Source organism: Protopterus annectens, chromosome 6.part0 (genome assembly GCF_019279795.1).
Source record: "Protopterus annectens isolate FY-2018-M chromosome 6.part0, PAN1.0, whole genome shotgun sequence".
Classification (NCBI taxonomy): Eukaryota; Metazoa; Chordata; order Ceratodontiformes; family Protopteridae; genus Protopterus; species Protopterus annectens.
The window spans coordinates 1,852,374,639-1,852,387,252 of record NC_056737.1 but is presented as its reverse complement, the minus strand read 5'-3'; the positions used below and the strand labels follow the sequence as shown (position 1 = coordinate 1,852,387,252).

Below are 12,614 nucleotides of genomic sequence, written 5' to 3'. Positions count from 1 at the left end.
TTTCTTGTTTATTATTTTTAAACTATTAAAATTAGAATCATTTTCTTTTCTTTCTAACCGTTATACCCTTAAATTACCTCTCAAGAGCCAGTCCTTCTTAATCATCTCACACTCTACAAACTCCAGAATTTAATCTTTAGTGGCAGAACTTCATCACTGCCCCCCCACACACACACACACACACACACACACACACACCTTCCCTAGTGAGGGAAGCTTTTTGCCTTCTTAAAAGCACTGCATTGTTACCTCACAGCAAGAGGTTCTCCCGTTCGATTATCAGCTTGGCTTGGGAGTGCCTTCTGTGTGGAGTCTGCATGTCCTCCCCGTGGTTGGGTAGCGTTTCGAAAGACGTGTGTGCGTAAATGGGTGTGCCGTTGTTGAAGGTTGGGCATCGAGCTGGCACCTCGGCGTTTCGTAAAAATCTACTGCCAATCATTAGCGGACCGGAGTTCCGCTGTGGCGACCCCTTACCGGTAAAAGCCGAAAGACAAACAACAAAAGCACTGCATTCTTACTGTAAATTCCATGCAAGATTTAAAAAAAAAAATGAAGCTAAATGTAACCCTTCATGTCATGAAACATCTCCATCCCTAAACAACTCTAAACATTTATCCCATGCAATATTCATTCTTGCACATAATCCAGTTCTACACTTCCTGCACTTGCTTGCAGTCCTCTTCTCTTTGACACAAAGAAATGAAACTTTTTGATAATACATACAAACTCTCTCCACCTCCTTGCTTTCTATTTTTTCATTCCCATCTACAATCCTGACTATTCTATACCCCCTCTTTGTATTTCTTACTTCTTTCTTAGTCTTGCTTCACGCTCCTTAAGTATGTTACCCTCTGCTGTGCATATTTAGGATGGTTAGAATATTAACCAATTTGAACAGGTTCACAGGTTAACACCTGGATAAATGCCCTGGAGGGCCATTTTAAGCCTAGTCAATAACTTGAGGTCAAAAATCAAACCCTGTGCCTTAACCTTCACCGTTACACCAAACCCACCCCCTGGTTGTACATGTCCTCTCTTGGTCTTTTGAATATTAATATTGTTACTATCTTTAACCTGAAAATCTATACCCTGCATCTGTTCATCTGTCTTGACTTGTCTTACTAGTTAGTCTTAAATTCAACTACATTCCTTTGTTTATTCACTGGTTTACTGAAACCACCATACGGCTGTGTTACCAAGCACCATACCACAGAACAAATTAAAAAAGAAGCGAACAAAATGAAGTAAATGATGTGATCCTTTTTAAATATTCATTTAAATTCACAGACACACCAAGGTAAACCACAAAAGTCTCTATTGAGACGTGACAGTCATACCACAAAAGTCTCTATTGAGACGTGACAGTCATACAAGAACATAATCAGACTGGTAAGGCAGTTCCTGCACTTCTACTGGATATTAATACACAAACAATAGCAGCTACTACAAAAGTCTGTCTTAACTTGTTTATCCAGAAACACAAGAAATGGAGTAAAAAAAAAAAAAAAAAAAAAGATTTTTTTTTTATTCTTTGATATAAAATTGGCAGGTGTTCACCTTTATCCTTGTATTTATACCATACTTCTAGAGTTTCTGCCTTGTCCTCCACTGACGAAACGTGCTGCACTCTGCTAGAACATCTTAATGAAGTAAAACTAAAATTTAAAAAAATGATTAAGGGATTCAGCATAATCTTACAGTACCCAAACCTCACAACTAAACTGTTTTTGGAACAGTCATGCCAGTTGCATGAGAATGAAGTACTGCGGCTATGGCCCACAGAATTCCTCAACTATAGTAAATTGTATCATTTTTAAGGTACTCTAGCTAGAAGAGCATGGACCACAGACTACAGTATGTGTCAGGCTAGCCACTCGAAAGTGTAACAAATGAATAGGTCATTTGGTCATGTTGACTAACATTACCAAAAGGGGTGTGGACATTTGCTGGTGCTATGTGGGTCGAGGACCAGGCCTACTCCAAGGACCTAAGCTGACAGTGGGGAAGGGTTTATTCACACTTACTGACCAGTGTGTCCCCAAGATAAGGCTTTACAGCCCTGGGTCACTAACCTATTAGCCTGCCAGTGTCTAGTTGCCTAGAATGGGTTAACTGGAATAGCTGAATATAAAATACAAATTAATTTACCAAAAATAAGGATAGCTAAACCAAATATAGGTTAACTGGCATGATGCAGTTTGGAAGTGGATTACATAATAGTACAGAGGAGCCTGGATATCATGTGTATGCCTGAGACAAGGTGGATGTGCACTGCAGCAAAGTAACTCGACTCAGCATCCACAGTCTACTACTCAAGAGGGTGGAGAGACTAGAAATCGTGTGGGAACTGTGGTGACAAGAGTCTTCCAAAAACCGTGAGGAAGGTCATCAGAATTAGCAACAGACTCATGGCAAACTCCAGTGTAAAGACAGGACAGTATTCATAGCCTCAGCCTAAACTCCACAACAGGGCTGTGATGGTGAGGAAAAGAGGGCATTAGGACAGCAGTTCCAGGCCCACTTGGATAAAACAGGACAAGATGAGTACAATGGGGGACTTAAATGCTCTTATCAGGACAGACAGCACAAGATACAAGGACTGCCTGGGCCCCAAACGGTGGTACAACAGAGACAATGAAAGTGGTCATTCTAGAGTTCTATCTGGCAAATGGCTTAATGTACCCAACACAACATAGTTTACCAAGAGATTAACCCAACACAACAGACACAAGATCACATACAAAAGTGGTCATAACGTAACTCACAAAAGGCTTCCTCTTTCAAAGGATGGGGCATTGGGGTAGATACAAGAGACTGCAAAGTCATCCACAGTGAAATTCAGCCCTCAGCAAAAAACACTGCTGGCCACAGTCAGCTGCAAGCAGTGGTCAAGAATGTTCTAAGCTCAGAGACTATGCTGAAGACCAGGGAGTTGACTACAATGAAAGCACAGGAATTCAAGCAACTCTCCATCTGAACTCTTAGCATTTGAGGAAGAAAAGGAAGTATGTTGAGCCAAAGAAGAATGGCAGCATGTCAAAGCAGCATGTATGAAGACAATACAACAGATATGTGGCTGAGCAAGGCATGGAGATAAGGAAGGCTGGTGTGGAATGCAGAACCCAGGAAGTTATCATAAGAAAGGATGAGAACAGGAAGAAGTGTGAGGCAGCCAATCAGTATTCCTTCATGGCTCTAACAAAGACGCTAAGAAAGCGGCCACAATAGCAAAGGACACAGGTGTCAGATAAATTCTACCAGCTTCTGATTCTGCAGATGCATAAGGAAGCTTTGTCAGCTGGACAGCTAGAAGAATAGAGAGGATAAATTGCCACACGCCATTTATAAGGGATGCCCAGCAAGCAATCTGCTCACCAGTCCAGAGGTCAGACACTGATGGAAGGAATACCTCAAGAAACTTCTGAAAAAAGAAAACCCCAAAGAAGCTGTTTTGATCAATGCACAGCTTACAATCTAACAGGAAGTAGAACCCACCCTCAAAAAAGTAAGAACATTACTAAGGAAAACAATGTCCGGAAAAGCAGAAAGCTTAAATGAACTCTTAGCAGACGTGATTAACATGCTCGGTGCATTAGGGGGGGAAACGGCTCACAGCAATATGGAGAGAGAGATACATTCCAGATGACTGCAGAAAAAGCATTCTAGTGCCAGTGTACAAGAAAAAGGGAGAATTCACAACTGTGGACAGTACACAGGTATCCAACTGCAGTCAAAATGAATGATAGTAGTAGACAGTTGCTGTCTTTCGGCTTTTCCCGGTTAGGGGTCGCCACAGCGGAACTCCGGTCCGCTAATGATTGGCAGTAGATTTTTACATGCCGAGTTGCCGGCCCTGACGCACAACCTTCAACAAAGGCACGCCCATTCACGCATGTCTCCACACAGAAGACGCTTTATCTGAGAATCGAACAAGACAACATCTTACTGTGAGGCGACAACGCTACCGCAGCACCACCATGATAGTAGTAGACAGTGTGACTGATAAATGAACACACATAATAGTAAAGTGGAAAAGGAGCTATTCTGCTTCAGATCAGAATGCTGCACAACCATTCAGATGTTTGCACTAAAACAGTGGAGAACTTGGAGAAAGAGTGTAAAGAAGGGCATTCCTACACTTGACAAGGTCCCAGGAAAGCTGATTTGGGCAGTCCTACAACAGTACAAACTTTTTAAATCACTGGTTCAGCTCTCAAACCACTTCTAATCATTCTGGTGGTGAACTACATCAGCAAACTGGTCGTAGGAAACAGTTCATGGCACTTGGAGATTTTGAACATAAACTTCAAACGATAAAGACAAGATAGTGGTTATGACAGCAAATTTGGGGAAAGAAGCTGAAAATTCAAACAGAAGGGAAAAATACAACAGTTCAAGACTCTGGGAGGTGAAACTGCGGAAAAGGGAAGCCTGAATGAGGAGGACAAAGCTAGAATCAAAGGTGCTGCAGCCAACTGGCATGAAATGTCAGGCGTAGCATGTGACAGAAGTATGCTAAAGAACCTGAAAAATAAAGTATACAGCAGACTCGTGATGCCCAACTATCAAAAGAAGGCAGAAAAGTGGCTCTGAATTAAGATCTGTGGTTAACAGTTGACATAACATCAAGACTATGTAAAAACTGGAAAAAGGGAATGGAGTAAAAGGACTCATTGTTAGGTCCGACTAACACACTCCTACCCACCTTGTTCTAAAGGAAAGGGGTGCTCCCTTTGCAAATTTCATGGAAAATATATTTAAATTAACAAGCCTTTTGTGACATGCAGTGTGAATGTCTTAGTTCACCCTACCTGTTTCAGATTGATAGGTATAGTAAAAATATAATGGCACGGACTCTGGGCCTGTATATTCTGCAGACGGTACCTTTGCACCCTTCTACTTTTTCCTTCCCGATATCCCTTATGCTTCCTTGACAAAGGCTCTACTAACACAAAAATTCATATCTGCTAATATTTTGAAGAATTCACATTAAGTACTAGTGTCTGCTAATAGTTTGAAGAATTCAAAATATTAGCAGACACGAGTAGCTAATGAATTCTTCAAATTATTACACACGAGTACCTAATGTGAATCGTTAGCAGACAAAGAGTATTTAATGTGAATTCACATTAAATAATGATGCCTGCTAACATTTTGAAGAATTCACATTAAACTACTGCTGCACACTACACCACATTTTGAAACACTGCAGCTGAAATGCACTGCTGCAGAATATTTATTTTTCAGTAAGCCCATTAGACACAAGTGTCCCTTTCTCAGAGGTGACCCAGAAGCATTGTCTGGTAGGCTGACTTCCTCAGAGTCATAAAGCAGGCACACAGAATCAAACAGTTTGCCTCTAACAGTTCAGAACCTTAAGCCTTTTCGCTAATGCAGACCATGCACTAGGAATGCTGGCACGACAAGAACATGTGATAGCAAAGTTTAGGTGGGAATATAGAAGTGGTCTGCAGAAAATTCCACCAGATTCGCCAAGACTAAAGCAATGGTGCTTTAAAAAGAAATAAAATGTAGGCAGCGGTTTAGGATGCCAGCTGTTGGGAGGGGTTAAATTTAATACTTTAGGTCAGAATACATGACCTGTGCACACCTCCAAAGACATGAACTAGCAAAGTAATGTTAGAGAACACTGCAAATTTCTAACTAGACTCCTGATAGAATTAAAACAACTGCCACATTTAAAAATTGGTAATGTAGGCAGCTGCTATGATGCCAGCTGTTGGGAGTAGTGACATTTCCAAACTGTCTAGGGATAAGGACAGAAACAGTATTTACCATTTTCTGGTTGGAGACAGTGGCTCACAAAGCAAAAGTCATTTCTGGATTTAAATTTCAAAAATGAGAGAGAGAAAACAATAGATGGTGACAAATATAAAAAGCTGGAATCCTGACATGAAGAATAAATGTTTTATTCATTAAAGTACAAGAAATCAAACAGCATTTTTTCTTCTCTGTTATATTCCAGTCACCTCAAGTCTGGCAGTTTATGCAGAGAATAAAGGCAACAAAATGCTTCTTATGGTGTAGAGTTCAATCCCCTCAGTCTTCATTTGCCTACTGTGTGACCTTGGGTAAGTCACTTAACCAGACAGTCCTTTCAAGCCATCAGGAACTTGGGCTAGACTTCTCAATCATCTGCTGGGATACAGGCATAAAATATGAACCCCAGTCACTGGGTACGTCTCCTGGTTAATGTCGACAAAGATATAGACATTAAAACAGTACCCATGTACCATGGGAGGAAGGCAGCATTCAGAACTTTGGGAGGAAGGTTCAAATAAAGTGCGAGTGAGTGACAAAAAGAACTAACTAAAAAGTATGCCAGGCAGCAGAGAGAAAAAAAATTAAAATAAATTAATCCAACCAAGATCTTGTACAGTACTGACAAAAATACTATTACACATGCATTCCAGGCCACTGAAACAAAAACAAAAATACTGGCATCATATTTTACAAAAGCCATATTTTAATACATAACATGCTTTTTAATCAAACTTAATAGGTTAGTGTCTTCTGCAGCTAAACTGCATCAGCTTTAAAACAAAACCATAAACATTGGCTCAGTACAGGAATGTCTAAAATAAATCATTCATTAAATAAAGCTCCAGAAAAACATATTCAGCCGAAAACACTAGGGAATGGTACACAAAAATGGAATTAAGTCCAGAATCAAAACACAGCAGAAGCATAATCAAAGCAACCACTACAGATAAACCGTGCATCAGTAATAATACTGACAGCGTGTGTATTTAATACCAGCAAACATTTTATATCCAGGGTGAAAGGGAAGCATGCCCCTAATGTAGGGGCAGGGGCATACACCAAAGATGAGGTACACTGACCTCATAAAATAAAGGATTCAAGAATCTTTAAACAATATTCGATGCCAATATTTTTTCTGTATCATCACATTTAACAGAAATTAGTGCATGACCAGGCAAGTACCACCTAAAAAGTTTAAATGTTAAATTCAGTTGTGTCATACCATAATAAGTAAATATAAGTTTGTGTCAAACTCTTCATGCATTCCATAGCCTAACAAGTAAATATTCTCCAATGTATTCTTTTTATAACCCCAAATGGTATACAACAGGTAGCAAATTCAGTCTGGACTGGGTAACAGCCCATTATCTGCACACACAGCACAGCCCAATGGGCAATTTAGAGGGATATTAATCACAATGTGGGGGTTTAACATTACATAATATAAGAAAAAAAAAACAGGTAACGCCTCTCCGTTCTGGGATCTGAAAAGCAATGCCCTGGACTTGGGACACCCAATGTACCAACTCATTTCTCAGAAGATTAATTCCTGTTAATTTAACCCAGAGTAGGAGTTGTAAAGATGGAAATATATGTACCCGGGACTAAATGTGTTCTTGTTGAGAACCATAGGAAGAAAACTAAAAAAGGGACATTAGTAAGGTATGTTTATACATGACAAAAAAAAACGAACATTTATGGGCAAAGCAGAAATAAAAAAAACTGTAAATCACGGTTTTCCACTCTAAATCGTGAGTCTGTTGAAATGGTATCCCGCAAAGCTCGGTGAAGTGCAGTTACACAAAATCCAAATGTAGGGTTCCTACTTGGGATGGAGCGTCATGATGGTCACAATCATTTTAGAGAACATTTGAGAAAATCAGAAATTGTCATTTTCTTTACACCAAGAGTTGCATTATAAATTATAGTGGTTAAGGAGAGAACGAATAAAAACTTATTTCAACAAAAACGGAAAAGTTTTTTTTTTCTTTGATTCAATGAAATCCCGATCAGGTGAAACATATGCCTATGTAAAAAGAACGTGCCTTGAGTAATCACACGCACTCTAAGCCATTTCCCTCACATTAACCTTCATGAAAGCTTCGCTAAATGAAAGCATTTCCTGGAAGGCTGTGACTTAAACTGTGTGTGACACATACTGACCAGGAGGCAGCCACAGGAGAGAAGGACTTTGTAACCTCCGATCCGTAGCGCTCAGCAGGATCAGCCGTGCTCAAACCACGTCCGCATATGCATGCACGCCTTTCTTTCATCTGTCACTTTGTTTCTGTTAGTACAAAGCAGCAACCCGAAAATTATTAGCTGGTTTTAACCCCGTATTACCACGGTTACACACTCTTAACTCAGCACATAGTCTCGCTTTCCGCACGTACAGCCAGCACACACTACTGTACCACCGTGTCAGACTCGAAAAACAAAAAAAAGAGTAGCTGACCCTGCATCATTAGCTTATTCTTAATTTCATAATAAAACTCAAAGGCCTTACTTTTACCATAGGCCCACACGAGCTCCTTCATAATTATCTTTTCTGTCCGAAGTGTACCTAGTAATACCACCCTGCCCCCAACAAGGATTATTTGTTTTTAAAAAGCAGTGTGCAAAACAAACATTACCTCTAGACCGTTTAAGAGAAATGGAATCCTTATCGTGTTCTGCTGACATTACAGTCATAAATACATGACTCAAATGGGGAGAAATGTTTTAATTTAAAGAGCCCAGCACTCCCCCTCCTCCGCCTACTCCGTCTGCAACAATCAGAGCGGAGCTATTAGAGCGTGCAGGAAAGCTGCAAGACTTTGCAAAGTTTGGGAGGCGTGAGCGCATTTAACTTCGGGATTTGGCTCCCCAGCGCGAGCCAGCCACCAAAATGGGGTCTGGTGTCGTGTCACGAGGCGACGGGGACGCGCGGCGTGCGCCAAAACCCGGCCCCGGGCTCTACCCGGCGCACGCGATGTAAATGAACTGATAAAGAAACCCCTCCATATTCGTAGCCCGTGCGTGAGTATGCCTGCTGTTTTTTGATCTGGCGGAGCTGTCAGGCTTGTTTGATAAAGCGCCGATGGAGAAAAAGGAATGAGCGTCTCCTCCCGAGTCACTGTCACAGCGCCCTCTGTTACACATCCGCAGCCCTTTCAAGTTAGCGGCCAAATAGGAGACATAATAGGTACAGAGAGGGGGAGCCAGGGGGATTTATACATCAGAGAGCTCCATATTGAAATGAGTGAGAAGGATGACTTCTTCTGCATGTACTTCCTCATCAATCAAGAGAAACTAATGGGCTGAAATCCTATTCGTCCGGAGCAGCATGGTGCGTTTTGTGAGCTTCTGCCAGCCTGGCAGTGGGTGTATATGCAAACAAGACACACTTTTTGAAGATTTTATTTTAATGCCCCGGTGCGATACTGTGCCATACTGACATATACAACGTACGGGCACGGTCGGGAGTTATGAATGGCATTAAAGCAAACTGTGAATGAGCATGCTTTTTCTATTTCCCATGTAGTGAATTGTTTAATACTACGTCCTGTACTACTGTCTATATAAGTTGTAATTTATGCGTGCATTTAATGCATCGCCTGCTTTATATATAACTAGTAATTTAATGCACGCATTAAGAAAAAACTGACAACCTCATCTTCCGCACGTCTTCACAATATGTACTTCGTTACAAACACACATTTTGTGTTCGTTTATCCCTCATAACTGTCTTTTCTCGCAACCACTTTCATTGAAGATGTGCCGTAAATTAAAGAGCTCCGTTTCAAATTTTAAAGAGAATTTTTGAAAGACACTATCTAAAATGCCAATAAAAGTGAGATTCTTATATGCATTCTACTGCTAACGTTTGATTCTGGCAATCGGCACTTGCAGATTGACTCTAAAAGTGGAGTAACATTTTATTTTTAAGTATATATGAATAAAATAATAATAATTGCTGTTAGCTCTTGCTGGTTATCTTCAAAGTTTGCGTGGGAATTAGTGTCAAGAATTTCGAGGTTTACACAGTAGCGTAATTTAACGGGAATGTCCGTTCTAATTTCCTAAGACTATTCGAGTACAGGACTTCATGTTTCTGTACGAAGTTGTTTTCTCAAGATTGTTAAAATATGTAATGTAGAAGCTGGAATGTAATGAAATATGCGCATAGGCTGTTGTCTACCTCATTCCAAAGGTTGTTCTGTGTTTGACTATTTTGATATTTTGCTCTGATTTGTAAAATAAATGTGCGTGTATATTTACGAAGTTCCATAAATGATTCATTAAGAAAATCATATTTGTCCTCCCCATCGCTAACATACGGCTGAGGACGTAGTATGTCTATCCAGTGCATACTAAACTGTCACTGTCAAGGATGTCCCAAATTTTCTGACTCAGAATTGTGCACTGTCACATCTGAAATAAATTGTTTATTTTGAGAAAAGATGATGGATTATAGTCAACAGCTAATGACAGTTTTTACACCTACAGCCTTCCTTTATACAAGAAAATGTGTGTTCACTTTTCTCTCAACTTTTGAAGTTAGCACTACCAAAAGTGAAAAATTGCCCCAGACTTATGCAGCCCTTGCTCTTAACCGTATTTGACATTTTTCCTGATTCTGAAGTAAGGTTGGGAGGGTAGCCTAATGGTTAGGGTGTTTGCCTTACAAACACAAGGTGCAGGGTTTGAGTCTCACAAGGGATAATTGGCTAGGCTTAAAATGGCTTGCAAGGGTAGTTAGCTTAGTACTAATCTATGATGAAGTTGAGTGCTACTATGAACCAGTCTGTGTAAGTACCTTAATCAGGGCAGCATATGTGATGCATAAACAGAAGCCTATAACTGAAGCCTGTGCCACAGATCTTCACTGAAGCCAAAGTGTAAAAGGTTTCCATGTACAAAACGTGTGGTTCTGACTTACTTACCAGAAGGTTTCTGGGCGACCCTGAAAAGATACACTTGTGCCTAGTGGGCATTCCTGGTCAAAATATATACAATAAACATTAAAGAAGTGACTAAAATCAATCCAAAACATAGCTTAAACAGTGTTACCGTTTAATGGAAGCAAATCCTGCAAATAGCTCTCAAGAAGTACAGAAACTCTGATATGAGTACGTATCAAAACTACCTAAAAACATTCCCCACTGTGAAGACATAGCTAGCGTTAGGCAAAAGCAAATCCTGTTTCCAGTGGGGATTCACCCACAGGAGTGTGCACCCCCACACATTCCCATCAAAAGAAGATGAAGATATAGCTGGCTTTAGGCACTAGCAAACCATGCAGTCACTGGAGCCCCTAACCACAGCAAGTTATCTTATTTTGATATTTTGTTACGTTTGTCAAACCAACAAAGCGAATGCTGTGATTTTGTGTACTTAATAAACCAGGTGGGTAACAAAATACTCTTAGGATGAAGAATCCTAAGGACTGGCAGCACTTCTTCACCGTTAAAATTCACAGATATTTTTGTTTTAGTAACAGTGATTTGTCGAGTCACAGGCTTCACAATTTCATTAAATGTTTTACCACTGACATAGTGCCCTTGAATTAGTTAAATTCTGCTGGTGGGCATTCCCTCAACTAAAACTAACTTCATAGCTGGCTTTAGGCACCCGCAATGGTGGTGGTGCAGTGGATAGAGAGGTCACTTCACAGCAAGAGATTCCCCAGGTTATTTCTTGGCTGGGGTGCATGTTGTGTGGAGTCTGCATGTCCTCCCTGTGTTTGCATGAGTTTCCCCCCAGTGCTATGGTTTCCTCCCACATTCCAAAGACATACAGTAGGCAGATTGGACACTCTAAATTGGCCATAGGTGTGAGTATACATTCAAGTGCATGATGTGGAAGAACAACCGGCAGGGCTAGTCACCCAGTGGTGTAAACCTTGGCTTTAGATGATTGTCACTGTTAAAGTCACACCCTGACACCATGTGCAAAAATTTAAAAAAAGAGGTTGTGGATGGATAGATGGAATAGCCACAGCTGTGTGAGGCCCCACTAGTTTTTCTTGACTCGGGGGAGGGGGCTGCAAAAGTTTATGTTGGTTGGAGAAAAATGATAGGAGGAAAAAGATAATTTGTTCTCCAGTTACATACTTTATATTAAACTGAGTTGTGATATGGCCCTGTTAGGATAGATCTGGTAATCACTGAATGAACTTGAGCAAGATAAGCTGTAGCAATCTGCAGGCCAGAGTGGCTGATCTCAGTGATGACCTGAGATTTTAAGAAGAACAGATGTAACTGCTTTTCAGGAATGGTTTTCTTTCTGAGAGTTTTACAGATACTTGTAGGACACCAGATACTGCAACTTCCAACTTTCCTCAAGAATTCTTGGCAAAGCCAAAAGAAATAGCAGAATAAAGGTTCAAAATCAGGAACACTTTTTAAATATTCCATTAACATTTTTAAGTGAAGTAGAATAATGTTTTGTATCAATGTGCATTTTTTGAATAGGTTATCTTGAATGATTTACCAGCAAATCAAAAATATTTTACAAGAGACAAGGTAAAATATGAGGCAAAATATAAAACATTGAAAAAAAAACACTTGCCAGTGAATAATAATATGAAAATAATATAAATATTTCAATACAAAAAAACCTCTAGCGCCTCAACAAAACAGCCTTCCAGGAGGTCATGCCGTAATGGCAAAAAGACACTGATTTTTATATATATATATATATATATATATATATATATATATATATATATATATACACATACAGTGGATATAAAAAGTTTACACACCCATGTTGAAATGCCAAGTTTTTGTGATATAAAAAAATGAGACCACAATAAATCATTTCAAAACGTTTCCCATCTTTAAAAT

The 12,614-nt window shown here is 40.0% G+C and overlaps 1 protein-coding gene across 1 annotated transcript in view; it reads right to left on the bottom strand.

The window, feature by feature from the left end:
* PYGO1 (pygopus family PHD finger 1) overlaps window positions 1–9,622 on the bottom strand; it is a 612,656-nt gene extending 603,034 nt beyond the window's left edge. The window contains exon 1 of the mRNA XM_044075204.1: window positions 8,418–9,622. Within this exon, the coding sequence (XP_043931139.1) occupies window positions 8,418–8,475 (58 nt within the window). The 5' untranslated portion in view covers window positions 8,476–9,622. The remainder of the gene's footprint in view (window positions 1–8,417) is intronic.
* Window positions 9,623–12,614: the final 2,992 nt, after the last annotated feature.